This window comes from Zootoca vivipara, chromosome 11, assembly GCF_965207765.1.
Source record: "Zootoca vivipara chromosome 11, rZooViv2.hap1.1, whole genome shotgun sequence".
Classification (NCBI taxonomy): Eukaryota; Metazoa; Chordata; class Lepidosauria; order Squamata; family Lacertidae; genus Zootoca; species Zootoca vivipara.
In genome coordinates this window covers 41,886,389-41,903,206 of record NC_142594.1, presented here as the reverse complement: position 1 = coordinate 41,903,206, position 16,818 = coordinate 41,886,389, and the positions used below count along the sequence as shown (strand labels likewise).

Below are 16,818 nucleotides of genomic sequence, written 5' to 3'. Positions count from 1 at the left end.
TAGGATTGATGGAAATTAAGAAATGAGGTGCACCTGTTGGATCAGGCCAATGGCCCACCTAGTCCAGTATCCTATTCACACAGTGGCCAACCAGTTGCCTTGTGGGAAACCCTCAAACAAGAACTGAGCACAAGAGTACTCTCCCTTCCGGCAGTTTCCAGAGACAGGTATTCAGAAGCATCACTGCCTCTGATGGTGGAGGCAGAGCATAGTTATAATGTCTAGTAGTGACTGATAACCAGTCCTCTTTTAAAGCCACCTAAGTTGGTGGCCATCACTGCCTCCTGTGGAAGTGAGTTCCACAGTTTAACTATGCACTGCATGAAGAAGTACTTTCTTTTATTTGTCCGGAATCTTCCTCCATTCAGCTGTCCATGAGTTCTAGAGTTATGAGAGAGGGAGAAAAAACATTTCTGTCCACTTTCTCCATGCCATGCATAGTTTAATAAACTTCAATCATGTTTGACTATTCTCTAAACAGCCTTTCACAGGGAAATCATTCCATCTCCCTGATATTATTGGTTGCCCCTTTCTGCACCTTTCCCATTTCTACAATATACTTTTTGAAGGAAGGTGATCAGAACTTTACACAATATTCCATTTGTGGGAGCACCATAATTTGTATAATGGCGTTATGATATTGGCAGTTTCATTTTCAGTTCATTTTGATCCCTAGTAGGGAATTTACCTTTCACTGTCAGCTCAGACCCTACAAGTTGTAGTTCGGCAACATCTGGAGGGTCAAAGGTTCCCCACTTCTGTTAGGTTAATGCACCTTTAACTAGAGTGGAAGAGCTGTATATTCTGAAGTAGATCTGCATTCCCACATTATGATTACATATCTAAAGATTGAGCTATGAATTTGGAAGCTTGCCCCTCCACTCATTCTGAATCTTGTCTCAGCTGATTTACCTAGTTGCAATGTAGATATATTTATACCTTACAATGTTGTTCTTAAGTATGAAAGAAAGTTTGAAAAACACTGGCAATGCAGGATTTGGTGGAAAAATAAGGCTATTGGTTTGAAAGAGAAAATAAGAACATTTTTCATCACTAGACACCTGTTGAATGCAAGTGGATAGATATTATTTTCATACCTGCTTATGAGATCCTGCAGTAATAGAAGCTGCTGTCAAACTAGTTTAGGGTGTTCCTTGCCTTGTCTAGTCTTGCTGACATACTGTTTTATGTAATACCTTTGCTGAACAGGAAGAGTCGCAAGAGGCTTGCCTCCAGCTGCTGGAGAATGGCATGTAGGGATTTTTTTTTATGGTTGTGGTTGTGAAATAGAAATAGAGCCTGTCTCCTTTTCTAAGATTCTTTCACGAGGGCAACAATGCCTGTTGCAAATTCATAAGACATCCAAGAGCAAACTAGGTTTTAATAAGGACACATATAAATGTAAGGCTTCTTTTGAAGATAGTTGCACTGATAAGAATCAAGTGTTAGGTTCAAAGTGCTGCCCACACAGTACTTCACTGTTTCCCAACCTGGCACTTTCCAAAAATGGTTGGACTACACTTCCCCCCAAGCTCCAGTTTGCATGAAGGGATGAAGGAAGTTGTAGTCTACAACATCTGGAGGGTGGCATATGGAAGATCTTCCAGCAGGGAATAAAATGCTGTTAGTTAGTCAGCATCACTACCTGTTTTCCTGAAGGATAATTGTGGTTTGTGATTTGAGGATCAGTGGCCCTGTCCAGGGAAAGGGGAGTTGGTGTACCTCTGTCGTGGCACCTGGGTTAACCTTTCAGCCAATACTACTTGTTTATATCTACAAGTGTGCTGGTGCAAGACAATACTGCAAAACTATGCAGGTTCTCTAGTAGATATCAACAAATAACTGAATGCCTTGCTGAAAGTGCAAATACCACCTTGTTGTAGTCCACACCTCTATTTCTCTGCCAGTATTTTCATTATGCTAATGGAGTATTTAGGAATTTCTTGTAGCAGTTGAGGTATATTGTACAACAGAATAATAATCACCTTTTGCATGTCACTCCCAAGTTTAATGTTGACATTGAAGTTCACCCAACTGGAGATACCTGTCTTGCTTTTCTTTCTGATCTTCCCGATATTTGTTTGGTGTGTAATGGGGTAAAGCAGGAACTGATGTTGCAGAAAAAGTTGTGTTTGCTAGTAATCTTTTAATATCAGCTCCATGCTGATATTGCTAAAGTAGGGAATCAAGAGATAAAAGGAACAACTGGCAAGTTTGGCCTTGGAGTTCAAAATGAAGCAGGGCAAAGGCTAATAGAGTTCTGTCAAGAGAACAAGCTGGTCATCACAAACACTCTCTTCCAACAACACAAGAGACGACTCTACACATGGATATCACCAAATGGGCAGCATCGAAATCAGATTGATTATATTCTCTGCAGCCAAAGATGGAGAAGCTCTATACAGTCAGCAAAAACAAGACCTGGAGCTGACTGTAACTCAGATCATCAGCTTCTTATAGCAAAATTTTCTTCTTATAGCAAAATTCCAGCTTAAACTGAAGAAAGTAGGAAAAACCACTGGGCCAGTAAGATACAATCTGAATCAAATCCCTTATGAATACACAGTGGAAGTGAGGAACAGGTTTAAGGATTTAGATTTGGTGGACAGAGTGCCTGAAGAACTATGGATGGAGGCTCGTAACATTATACAGGAGGCAGCAACGAAAACCATCCCAAGGAAAAGGAAATGCAAGAAAGCAAAATGGCTATCCAACGAGGCCTTACAAATAGCGGAGGAGAGGAGGCAAGCAAAATGCAAGGGAGATAGGGAAAGATACAGGAAACTGAATGTAGATTTCCAAAAAACAGCAAGGAGAGACAAGAGGGTCTTCTTAAATGAGCAATGCAAAGAAATAGAGGAAAACAATAGAATGGGGAAAACCAGAGATCTGTTCAAGAAAATTGGAGATATGAAAGGAACATTTTGTACAAAGATTACCATAATCAAGGACAAAAGTGGTAAGGACCTAACAGAAGCAGAAGACATCAAGAAGAGGTGGCAAGAATACACAGAGGAATTATACCAGAAAGATATGGAGGTCTCATACACCCCAGATAGTGTGGTTGCTGACCTTGAGCCAGACATCTTGGAGAGTGAAGTCAAATGGGCCTTAGAAAGCATTGCTAATAACAAGGCCAGTGGAAGTGATGATATTCCAGCTGAACTATTTAAAATTTTAAAAGATGATGCTGTTAAGGTGCTACACCCAATATGCCAGCAAGTTTGGAAAACTCAGCAATGGCCAGAGGATTGGAGAAGATCAGTCTACATCCCAATTCCAAAGAAGGGCAGTGCCAAAGAATGCTCCAACTACCGCACAATTGCGCTCATTTCACACGCTAGCAAGGTTATGCTTAAAATTCTACAAGGCAGGCTTAGGCAGTATGTGGACCGAGAACTCCCAGAAGTGCAAGCTGGATTTCGAAAGGGCAGAGGAACCAGAGACCAAATAGCAAACATGCGCTGGATTATGGAGAAAGCTAGAGAGTTCCAGAAAAACGTCTACTTCTGCTTCATTGACTATGCAAAAGCCTTTGACTGTGTCGACCACAGCAAACTATGGCAAGTTCTTAAAGAAATGGGAGTGCCTGATCACCTCATCTGTCTCCTGAGAAATCTCTATGTGGGACAAGAAGCTACAGTTAGAACTGGATATGGAACAACTGATTGGTTCAAAATTGGGAAAGGAGTACGACAAGGTTGTATATTGTCTCCCTGCTTATTTAACTTATATGCAGAATTCATCATGCGAAAGGCTGGACTAGATGAATCCCAAGCCGGAATTAAGATTGCCGGAAGAAATATCAACAACCTCAGATATGCAGATGACACAACCTTGATGGCAGAAAGCGAGGAGGAATTAAAGAACCTTTTAATGAGGGTGAAAGAGGAGAGCGCAAAATATGGTCTGAAGCTCAACATCAAAAAAACCAAGATCATGGCCACTGGTCCCATCACCTCCTGGCAAATAGAAGGGGAAGAAATGGAGGCAGTGAGAGATTTTACTTTCTTGGGCTCCTTGATCACTGCAGATGGTGACAGCAGTCACGAAATTAAAAGACGCCTGCTTCTTGGGAGAAAAGCAATGACAAACCTAGACAGCATCTTAAAAAGCAGAGACATCACTTTGCCGACAAAGGTCCGTATAGTTAAAGCTATGGTTTTCCCAGTAGTGATGTATGGAAGTGAGAGCTGGACCATAAAGAAGGCTGATCGCCGAAGAATTGATGCTTTTGAATTATGGTGCTGGAGGAGACTCTTGAGAGTCCCATGGACTGCAAGAAGATCAAACCTATCCATTCTTAAGGAAATCAGCCCTGAGTGCTCCCTGGAAGGACAGATCGTGAAGCTGAGGCTCCAATACTTTGGCCACCTCATGAGAAGAGAAGAATCCTTGGAAAAGACCCTGATGTTGGGAAAGATTGAGGGCACTAGGAGAAGGGGACGACAGAGGACAAGATGGTTGGACAGTGTTCTCGAAGCTACGAACATGAGTTTGACCAAACTGCGGGAGGCAGTGCAAGACAGGAGTGCCTGGCGTGCTATGGTCCATGGGGTCACGAAGAGTCGGACACGACTAAACGACTAAACAACAACATCAGCTCCATTGTCACCATAGGCAACTGGGCATGGAGGAAGCTGACGTGTGAATCTCAGCCTTACTGTTCTGGAGCCAGAGTTAGAAATAGAGGAAGCTGACTTACATTGTGTCCGAGCCACTGGTCCCCCTACCGGTAGCTTAGTACTGTCTATGCTAAATGACAATGACTCTCCAAGATTTCAGACAGGATTCTCTCCCAGCCCTAGCTGGAGATGCTGGGAATTCAACTTGGGACATTATATTTGCAGGAGTTATGGCACTTTCTCAAACTGGATGGAGAACTTAGGGCAAATGCACTGTTAGGGTCAATCAAAAGGCAAATTCAGTTTCCAGAGACTTTCAGATATGGAACCTCTGCACACTGAGTAGGTCTTGTGCCACTGCGTGACTTCTCTACTCCTCAATCCTTGTGACGAGAAATAGGCAGTGTTTTTCTAACCATGAGTTTTCTCAACTAGAAATGGACTGTAGTCCATAAAACGGTTTATGCCACAATAAAACTGCCAGTCTTGGTGCTGCTAGACTTTTTGTTCAACAAATACATGTCATGGGTACTTATACTTTGTGGATACTAAAAAATGAGGTTGTCATTTGGTAGTTAGATAAGAGGCTAGAAGTCCTCAAAGTTTTATTTAACAAGTTTAATATATTGCTTAATCAACAAAGATTAGCAGTTTACATAAAACAATATGATGTATTCATTTTAAAAAATACCGATAAAATCAAATGTTGAAGTATAGACACATGCACTCCCCCCTCTCTCTATCACACACACACAAAAACACACACACACGTTTTAAAACAAATGTATATGATAAAATTATATTTGCAAATCCTTATGTTGACTCTGGTGATTTTTATTTCATGCACCACTGTCAATATGTCAACTAATTGTGCTACATATATGCATAAGCCACATGCACACATAGTCCTGTTTTTGTTCAAAACCTTCCTGCCCATAGGTGGAATTAGCAGAGCTTCTATAAATATAAACTTTTGTGCAATGTATGAACTATGAAGGAGCAGCACAACCATGTCTGGGCTAATGATATTAAAATAAGATAGTTTTGCTTTCTAATGGGTTTTTCTTTCTGAGCATGAAATCAAAGTGTGTCCTCCTTCCCTCTGCTAGTTGTGCTGCCAACAGTGATGTGATTGGGTGGGGAAAGTAGGCACTTAGTACCACGAAGCTTGTTAAGTAGCTTGCAGGATGTTTTTTTCAAACAGCAAAGAGAGGGAGTGTAGCAGCAAAGCAATGGGCACGGCAAGAACATGAAAACACCCAGTATGTAGATTTTGATGAAAAAAGAAAGGAAGGAGAATATACAGCAAACTTTAGTGACTTCCATTAAAGAGGAGCCTTGTCAATATTTTTTTCCTGTGTTATGCTGGCAGCAACATAATTGACCTAATAATTATTTGGGATTTATTTTCCTCCAGCAGATTTCACACTTCCTTTCACTGAAGAAGTGTGCATGCACACGAAAGCTCATACCTATGACAAACTTAGTTGGTCTCTAAGCAAAAATGTACACTGAATAAGAATGCAGTTTTTAACAGGTGTACCCTTACAATTACAGTATATTTTCAAACATCTGGTTGGTATCATTTACACTCCTGGTTTGTGTATGCTTAAGAACAAAGGTTAGGTTCCCATATTTTAAAAGTGTGTGGATTGACCCTTCAGAGTAGTGTGGAACTGAATAATGCCAGTGAGGTAGAAAACTGTTTTAGTCTGCTGCATAGGTTCTGTATAGATTCTGCTAGATATTTTGAAATGTAACCTCCACCCCTCATTTTATATGTTGCCTATTTGTTGATGATCTACAAGAACTAAGAGTTCTACTCATTTATCCACCTCAGGGGACCTGGTGACTTCCCACTTTTGCAAAATGCTGTGCTTGACTGACATTACATGCATAAGTTATCACTGTTAAATTTCAGGGACCTGAAAGGGCAGAGGAGGGAATAGACCCATGGGAAATGGTGATCCATGGCATGCAAATTAAGCATCCAACTTGCACATGCTTTACATCATACAAAAGGCCCCAAGATCAACCCCAGGTATCTGCATGTAAGGCCGAAATGTCTCCTGCCTGAAATTCTGGAACGGTGCTGCCAGTCAGTGTTGACAGTACTGAGCTAATTTGGACTGATAGTCTGACTCAGTATAGGGTGGCTTCCTTCATTCCTATGTATCATTAGGAAGCAGGGAATGGAAGAGCTACAAGCATCCTTGAAACCTTTCAGTAAACAATAAATAACAAGAATTGCTGGTTGTGACTGTGTGACAACATGTTCAGAAACATTTGAACATGGAATGGGAAAAAAGATGAAATCATTTTAACAGCTTTCAAGCAGCAATCTTCAACCAATCTTAATAGAAATTAAGTCCCCTGGAAATGAATGGAACTTATTTCCAACTTAACATACTACCATACATACAAGGAGAGTTTGTAGCTTAACTGTCACAGCTGCAATCTGCAAGATGAAACTAGCAAACAAATGGATAGTTGGCACACAGCTTGTACGAAAATTGTTGCCATGAAAGCTGAAGATTAATTATACCCCTCCCATTGCAACTATATAGGAACATTCCTGGATTCATATGCTTCAAGATTAGGCCTCCTGGAACCTTAGTTGACCGAACGAGTTCAAAAGCTTCTTCTGTCTTAAACCAAAAAAAATTCTGCCTATCCCTGATGCAGATCAGTGGAAAGCTGTACAGGGCATGTCCTAATATTGGCTCCAAGCACAACAGGTTTGTGATTAACCGTTCAAGAATGTTTTAGTTGCTCATTTGCTATAGTCTAACAATGCCCTTGGCTCAGTACTACCTGCTCTCTCCATGACAGAGTTTGCAATCTGATTCATCTAGGGTAAACAAAGCACACTTAGAATAAATGAACTGCAAACCAGAGTGAAGACTTGGGTCTCTGTCTACTCTGCATTCCTTGCCCTGGTCATCTCTTGTCTAGAAGAGATTACTGAACCTCCTGTCTCTTTGCTGTTTCTCCAGTCATGTTCTAACTTGCTTTGTTGATTTGGAAATGTGTCTCCTATGTAAGGTTCTTTTTCTGACTTAGTCCAGCAACTAAGACCTTGCAACTCTCCATTTTAACCTCTTCTGCTAGCTACCTGTCAGTCTGCATTGACTTCAAACTCCCTGTCCTTGGCTGCACTCCAAAATGAGTGTTTATATGTGACTATAAGAGAGTCATTTGTGTAAGGGAAGATTCCTTTGTGCTGGTTCCCCCCATCAAGTTGCTTCACCTCAACAAGGATATTGTTGAGTTAGAAATGTTTCAGAAAACATCAACCAAAATGATCAAGGGGGTGGAGTGAAGAAAGGTTGCAGTGTTTCAGACATTTTAGTTTAGAGAAAAAGTGAGTAAGAGGTGACATGATAGAAGTTTATAGAATCATGCATGACATGGAGAAAGTGGATAGGAAAAGTCCCACCCCCATAACACTAGAATTCATGGACATCCAATGAAGCTTTTGTGCTACACCTGTGGAACAGTGGCCTGTTGGAGTCATAGGACTGGACCAGCTAGCCGTGCCCATGAACCATAAGGACTTAGCTGTGGCTCATTTCCAGGGAACAAGGCTATTTGTGGGGTGCAATGAGGGTGAGGGCACACCCCCATCAATGATTCTTGTAGATGGGTTCACTCCTGGGTGAGAGATTGGAGCAGCCAAGGTGGGTGGGCTGTGAGTTAACCTGGCTTCCAAGTGAGAGATGGGCCAAACAGCAGTAAACAATCAAACAAACTAATATGGTGCTGATGTAGATGGAGGAATGGTCTGAAATACATAGAGGGCAAGTTGACATTTGGTTTTTCATTGGCAGAGAGATTTTGAGTGAGTGAGGAGGGGACACTTTCAAACAGGCCTTAGTTGTGGAGTTACCAACCGTGGAATAATTTTTTGTTTATTATGCTTTTTTTCCGTTTGCAGGATCCAAACTACTGGATACAGGTGCATCGTCTGGAACATGGTGATGGGGGAATCCTTGACCGTGATGACATTCTCTGTGATGTCGCGGACGATAAAGACAGAGTGAGTATAAAAGCTTGGAAGATTTTCTATATAAGCACCCAGAAGCTTTCACTCATGGTACTCACTGTATAGCTAGAGTTCAAAAGGAAAGATGGGATAGAAAGGGCATTTTGCAAGGTTGGAAACAAATAATTTTGGGATATGAAAGAAATCATTTCACATATTTATGGCAGTCCTAGTTCTAATTGCAAATCAGAGTGAGCCTTGGGCCATCAGATGGTGTATGACCACAAACCTCATAGTCCCCAGGCAGCATGGTCAATGTTCAGGAATGGGAGCTGCCATCCAACCCTGTCAGGGGGCCCAAGGTTGAGGAAAGCTGGGATAGACTGGAAGACAAACAAAACTTTCCAGTATTGTCGCCGTAATGCACTCAAGTAATTTGAAGGCAAGAATTAAATTAAGCAAGAAAGTATGCTTAGTCGAAACATGAGTGTGTTGCATGTTAAGATCTTTTTAAAGGCATAACAGTCCTAAAGACCCTGCGGAATGTCTCTCCTCCTTTAACAGGAATGTGGCCCTGGTCAGTAACTGGTTTTACTAGAAAAAGGTGGAGGCCCTTTCTCATACCTCAAAGTGGACTGAAAGCAAGTCTCATTGATACAGCTAACCGCTCCCTCCACACACCTCTCTTGACTCCAATACAACCATTGGGAGAGGATGTGAGAAGTCAGATGACACACTCCAGAGGGTAGATTTGGCTGTGAGGCCTCCATTTGTCAGTTGTTTGTGTAATGAGGTGGTTTAGGCTCCTCCCCCCCCAAAAAGGGGGTGGATCTTCTGAAAAGACCATACAAGCAGAACTCTCTTAAAATGACATGAAGGCATGTAACTTTTCCCCCTCCATGTTACCGTGTGGCTTTTACATTTTTAAAGGTAACTTGTCATCACTCATGTTATCCCAAAGACTTGAGCATATTTGAGGTTTTGTTCTTCTAGGTCAACTTTTATTACTGACACTGTGTGTGGGTTTTTTTTTATGTCAACAGTTTATTGCTCACAGCTCTTGACTGCTGCATTAAAGGCAACCTCATTACTGTATTGCAACAGTAAATGCTATTGTGTCTGTGTCAGCGGGTGAGATACCTGTCCAACAACTGAAGATGATCTCCCACCCCCCACTCCTCATTCTCCCAAGTTCTCTTTCCTTTCTTTTGATGACAGTCTCCCAAGTTGTTGGCACTGTGTTCATGGGTACATTGTAATCACTCACAGTGGTTGTAGAACTGCTGGATTGCCTTGAATTGGTTATTTGAGTCTCCTTGCTTGTTTCTGCCAAATGCTTCTGCCCATAGTGTTTGCCAATGGCATACCTTTCTACACCCACTTGGAGTATAGCTGGCTTTTGATGTTTAGTCTTTCTTTCCTCCTGTCATGAATGGTTTTCATTGTACATTGTGAAACCTTCTCTATTTATAGCTCAGTCAACTTGGTATTGTGTCCTCTGGCCTGGCACGCTCTCAGGCGGGGTATTTGAACATGTGCTTTTGAGGACCTGTTTAAAGGCTACTGCACATACATGTTGGAGTCCTACATGTGCAGGGGCTCCTTGTCTCCCCACCCCAATAAAGGGGAATGCTTAGCTCAGAATGATTTTTTTGCTGTCTTTATGTTCAACTTTAAGTTCTACTCAGAGTAGACCCATTGAAATTAATGAACCTAAGCCATGTCTGACCATGTGTCTACTCTAGAACTGAATTCCAAACTGATAGTCTAAGACCTAGTTGGGAGATACTGGATTTTCTTCAGCCCTTGTGCCATCATAGGCCTTCAGCCATTCTTCCATGTACAGAAAGCTTTTAAGCACTAAACTCTAGAAATATTTTTATATTGGTTTTATGTCATATTCACACTAGCATAACCTTTTGAGGGCCTTTCTGGAAGGTCAGACTCCTCAACGATCAGTTGCCCGTTGAATTCAGATTTGCTTTTGCATTTCCAGACCAGGCAAAGCATAGTTGATCTTTGTACAGTGCAAACATTTCCCAATACTGTACAGTAGTTGTCTCTGTTGTAGAGAGATACAAAAGAGATACATTTTCCTAAAGGGTTGGTGTGTGTTTTAAAACAATGTTGTTATTCTTTCAGTAGTGTTTAAAATTAGTGTTTCTATTGCTACATTCATGTTTGAACTGTAAAAAGAATAACTGTGAAAGAGTAAGTTAAGGATGTGGTTGAACAAAGTGCCCCCTCTCCCAAAAAAATCTGTGGCAAAGCTTGCACAGACATTTTAGACGTTGTGCTGACATGGTGGAGGGGCTTTAACTAATTGGTAGAGGTCTAATTGGTAGAGGTCTAATTGGTAGAGGTCTAATTGGTAGAGGTCTAATCTAGGAAGTCCCAGGTTCAATCTCTAGTACCTACAATTAGTAAATTGAAACCCTAGAGCAGGCACCCCCAAACTGCGGCCCTCCAGATGTTTTGGCCTACAACTCCCATGATCCCTAGCTAACAGGACCAGTGGTCAGGGAAGATGGGAATTGTAGTCCAAAACATCTGGAGGGCCGAAGTTTGGGGATGCCTGCCCTAGAGAGCCACTGCCAGTCATTGTGAGTAGGCAATACTGAGCTTGATGGGCCCAATGACCTGATTCAGCATAAGACAGCTTCTTGAGTTCCTATGAGTGTTTGTGTGTGCCGGTGAAAGAAATCTTAAAAGAAAGGTTATAACTTTGAATAAACAAGCTTGAAAACTGTGTATAAGAATTGTACTCAGCATCACTCCAAGAGTCACTTGGAGTTTATTCAAAACCACAATAACACAGGAAGCTCGGGTAAAATGTATACCGCAGATGAGGAAGTCAGGCCAAGAAGATGGCCTTGTGGTTGACTAGCACAATCAAGGAGAAGCCATAATAGGCAAAAGCACTTCCTTTAAAAAGTAGAAGTGCTTTCCCAAGAAAGGAAAATGAAAAAGCTTCTCAAACTCTGGAAAAAGTGGTGCATGTTTTCACGCAAAAAACAAGACTACATTCTAGAGCAGGCACCCCCAAACTGCGGCCCTCCAGATGTTTTGGCCTACAACTCCCATGATCCCTAGCTAACAGGACCAGTGGTCAGGGATGATGGGGATTGTAGTCCAAAACATCTGGAGGGCCAAAGTTTGGGGATGCCTGTTCTAGAGGATAATATTGCTATCAGTGTTAAAGATCTATGAGGGAGGAACTAAATTGTTAGATGGGAGAGCACTGTAGTTTTTTTAAGAGTGCTGGGAATAGTAGCTCAGTGAGGTGAAAACTACAGTTCCCATGATTCTTTGGGGGAGCCATGTTCTTTAAATATATGGTGTGGATGTGACCTCAGCCTTCATTCTGGAAGACATCAGGCAGGTTCCCCCCCCCCAAAAAAAGTGACATTCTGTGGCTAATTGACAAATTATTAAAGTCACTAGGTTTGGACTGCATTCAATTGTGAGTTCTTAAAGAACTTTAAATATGAAACCTCTGATACTCTAACAGAAATAATAGGTGACTCACCTCTACAGTTTGCTGCCTTGACAGAGGGTTGGCGGGTAGCTTATTAATGCCATTAAAAAAACATTTCCTTCATAATTTCATGGAAAATCTCCATTATAGATGGAGGGTTCTAGCCAACTAAATTCTACTCAGTGAAGACATGTTGAAAGCAATGGATCTAAGTTATGTCTTTTAATTTCAGCAGGGTCTGCATACAACACTGGGTACAACTCCGAATTACAAAGTGTTTAGTTGGGCTTGCTCAGTTGCCATTTTCTGTTGAAGTGACTCAAGAGGTCCATTGGGTGGCTGCGCAGCTATAAGGAGATGTGACATAATGTAAAAACATATCTTCCCTGATTTGGCACATGGTGTAAGACTTTGAAGGTGCTTGTGCAATGTGAGGCAGCAAGCCTTTCTTTACCTTGTCTGCAAGTGTGATGATTTGAATAGATATGGATATGTAGAGTAGGGAGATGGTGTGCTTTCTCCTGCTGGCGTAAACATAAGTCAGTGCAAAGCTATATCAGATTTGTACTGGCCTGTTTAGGAATTATTCTGCTGGTATGTGGCTGGTACTGACGGCAGAGTGTGTCCCTCCCTGACATAATGTGCAATTATTTCAGCAATTATTATGCTATTTGTTACCACTCCCTCTCCCCTCACCCTGGTAAACCTTTATCTCTCTGATACTTGAAAGAAGACTCTGGTAATAATTTTTTAATGTTTTTTTTTATTAGCTGGTACATCATAGGGGCTAGGAGTTTGTGCTACGGGTGCTAGCCAAATTTGAACATGATGATAACCAGACTTTATGGCTTATTGTGATGGGTGATTGGGTGGCATGCACAAGCACACCAGTCATTCTCAATAAAGCACAATAAACCAGAAGGTCAGTCATACTGTTACATGCAAATGTGACTTCACCCTCTCTCGGCTTTATCTCCCCCTGCACAATCTCTGTAATATGGGAATATTAGTTCTCATCTACTTTACAGGGTTGTTGTAAGAATTATAACCAGATAATGTATGTGAAGCGCTTCGAACACTTCAAAGCACTATAATTGAGAATAAATTTATCAGTGTAACAGCTCCCTTTGTGGTCTGCTGTGCTACTGTTGCTAAAGGCTGTCAGCCATTCATTTCCTCACCTTTTGCTTATGAATTACAGGAATGATGTCAACTGTGTTTGCAGTCACCTGTTTTCCAGTGGAGATGCATAAATTCCTTCGCTTGGCTTCCCATCCCTTAATATTCAGTCAGCATTTTTGCTCCTGTATAACTCTTCATCTCTTATTTATGCGCTCGGGAGTGCCGAGATGCAAAGCGAGGCGATGAAGGGGGTAAGAAAGCGGAGGTGTCTAGACCAGATTTCCACATCAGTAAGTCAGTGTCCCTGCCCTTGATTTGTGAGGTTGTTTGTCCTGCCCTCTGTTTTGCAAAACAGATTAGGGTGCTATCTTCTTATTGTTGATCAGGCACATCCTCTGCAAAGACTTGAGAAAGGGAGCCCAAGGAATTTTGTTGTGTGCTTTTGTTTTGAGAACTGTAGGTGGTGGGGACGAGAAGTTCATTTTAGTAGATCAGTGCTGAACTGGAGTTCATAAAACATTCATTGCACAGAGCCATGTTAAGTGATCAAATTGCTGCTGAAATTTCCAGTGAGATAACAAATTGCTTTATGTGCAGAACCCCATTTTAAAGCTCTGCAAGGGTTCTTTATCCCTTTAATTAATGTCTGGCTGTTATTTGCCTGGCTGTAGAAAATGCAGGGTTTAAGCAGCTGAAGCACTGTGAGCGGGGCGTGGGGGGGGGGAGAGAGATGATTGAAGGAAGTACAGTAAAGCAGCTGGAGATGAGGCTAGAGCATTTTACATATTGGTGGCCTGATTCTTTTTTTTTAATTTTCCTTGACCCTCTCAGACTTCTATTTACACAGATGTAAGTCCTGCTGAACTCAATCAGCAGCAAGTGATTGAGGTGAGCAAAAGAGAGCTGACCTCTTTTCCCCTATAGCCTCTATTAGGAATCTGATTCATAATACTGTATGTAGCGTGTGCCATTTGTTTCTAAAGCTCCTCATTGTAAGTCTGAATTGCTTCTAAAACACAGTACAGTCATGCCATATGTGTTGATGACCGGGAAAGCAGAAGCTTTCATGGTCCAATCTGCTGCAGTGGTAATTGCTGTTTGAAATACATTTTGTAGCAACATTGTGAGCATTGCTTGTGTTCTTCCACCAGCATTGCCCAGCTGTTTAGTAGTGAGGGAGAGGTCCTTTGCACATGCTCAGAGGCATCAATATTTATCATTTCATGTGTTTGTGGACTCCAGAATCAAACTGAACCTCGTGAGCTCTGTGTGATCAGGTTATGCTAGAAACACGGCGGAGGCGTTCTTTGAATGTCCATCTATAGGGGAAGGGGTCATAGCTCAGTGGTTTCTGTGTTGCATGCAGAAAGTTCTGGGTTTAATCCCTGGCATCTCCAGATAGGGCTAGAAATCCTGCCTGCAGTCCTGGAGAACTTTTGCTCATCAGTGCGTAGAGCATACTGAGCTAGATGGACCAATGGCATCTGCCTCTGTATAAGGCAACTTCCTATGTTTGCATTATTCCCATCCACCCCTGGAATGTCTAATGAATGATTCAGATATAGAATAGCAGGTGACCTGCTGGGGATGGAACACCTCTGAGGCCTGGATTTGCCATTAATGTAAAGGTACTCCTGCATGCATTTCTTCCTGTTCATGCTCTCTGATATGCTCGCATAGCTGTGTTCTGGTTTTACTTTCTCTCTCTGTTGTCTTCCCACATTCTTTCTGTAAAATTGTTCCTTCCTTGGAGCAGAGATTTCTTTGTTTATTGTGGTTATGTCATAAAGCATTGTGCTATTGCCATCATAATAATGTATGGCTATTTCAAATTAGAGCTGATGATTGGACTGCTTTCTAGTAGCAAAGGCCATTTCATTACTTTAGAGCAAGGGTGCAGAACATTTTTTCAACCCAAGGACTACTTTATCTCAAGTCCAGCTTTCTTGGGACTGCATATCAGTGGGGGTGGAGCCAAAACAAAAATGGGTGGAGCCAAAGCCCGGTGGGTGGAGCTAAATCAGGCAGTGCTACCCAGCATGCTCTAAATCATATGCAGTACCCCTCACACATACACAATATACAGGATACATCTGTACTGTAGTATATGCTTACATAGTGTGACTGCATTCACATCTTACAGCATATGGGATGCACAGTTTTCTGTCATATTATGCTTTCATCTCAAATAGCCAACATGGCGCTCTTCAGACATTTTAACAACAACTCCCATCAGCCCCAGGCAATGTGGCCAATGGTAAGAGGTGTTGGGAATTTTAGGACAAAAAAACAGAGAGAGAGTACAATGTTAGCTACCCCACTCTAGTCAACAAGGCTGTTAGTGCCACTTGTAGGCACTGTCATCTGGAATAATGTATGGCTTTGACTCATTAGGCTTTTGACTTGGTGCAATTGTTTGGTAAAACAAGCAGCATTTTAGAAATAATTATTTGGTGAAACAATAGGCATTTTAGAATTAATCTGTGTGCCAGTCATTAACTATGTTAGAAAGGTAAAGGTAAAGGGACCCCTGACCATTAGGTCCAGTCGTGACCAACTCTGGGGTTGCGGCGCTCATTTCGCATTATTGGCTGAGGGAGCCGGCGTAAAGCTTCTGGGTCATGTGGCCAGCATGACTAAGCTGCTTCTGGCGAGCCAGAGCAGCGCCTGGAAACGCCGTTTACCTTCCCGCTTGGAGCGGTACCTATTTATCTACTTACACTTTGACGTACTTTCGAACTGCTAGGTTGGCAGGAGCTGGGACCGAGCAACAGGAGCTCACCCCACCACAGGGATTCGAACCGCTGACCTTCTGATCGACAAGCCCTAGGCTCAGTGGTTTAACCCACAGCGCCACCTGTGTCCTTATGTTAGAAAAGAGATCTGCAAAATACAATGGTAAAGCAGCTGTTTTATTTAAAGTGGCATTTGAAGCTTTGTTGGAGTCAGTTTAAAAGGATGAATTGAGGAATGTTAGCATTTGCACAGAGCACTAGATTTATGAGGATGAGCTGTATTGATCCTAGGATTACACAACTTCTCTGGCCCCCAATATAGCCATGAAGTGCCTGGAAGCTCTCACTTATGTTTTAGACTAAGCACAGCTTGTGACATTGGAATTCAGACAAACTGTGGTTGGTTTTAACTATGGATAGTAGAAACAAGTCAACTTCAAACCATATGTTATGAAGCTGGCTTGTTTTCCGTAAGCTTACTAGGGGTTGTCCTCAACTCTAAAGTATGGTTCATCTAAAAGAGGCCAAGACGTCTCCTGTCTTATGGACACACTAGCAGAGAAGGGAGAAAGCATGTGAGCCTGGGGCTTGCTGCATGTAATGCTACATTATGGTTTAGTGTTGCATGTGAACTGGTTAAGTATCTCAGGATAACCTCAGTATCTCAGGTTTTTGATTGTTTTTCTGTTTGTCCTCTTGCAGTATAACCTGAATACAAGGTAGAAAACATTGTTGTTATTATTAGGTATTTCAAAGGTTGTGAAATTTTTGATGCTGGAGGAATTCTGTTCAAAGGGAACTGAACGTATCTTCACAAGTTCCTTTTTGCATAGTACGTGAGCCTCTTCAGGTGTGTTAGTCTGATTTAGAAAA

At 41.9% G+C, this 16,818-nt stretch overlaps 1 protein-coding gene across 1 annotated transcript in view; it reads left to right on the top strand.

Annotated features, from left to right (window-relative positions):
• The window catches only part of PARD3 (par-3 family cell polarity regulator), a 561,410-nt gene that overhangs the window by 70,024 nt on the left and 474,568 nt on the right, over positions 1-16,818 (top strand). The window contains exon 2 of the mRNA XM_035129013.3: positions 8,563-8,664. Coding sequence (XP_034984904.1) covers positions 8,563-8,664 — 102 coding nt within the window. The remainder of the gene's footprint in view (positions 1-8,562; positions 8,665-16,818) is intronic.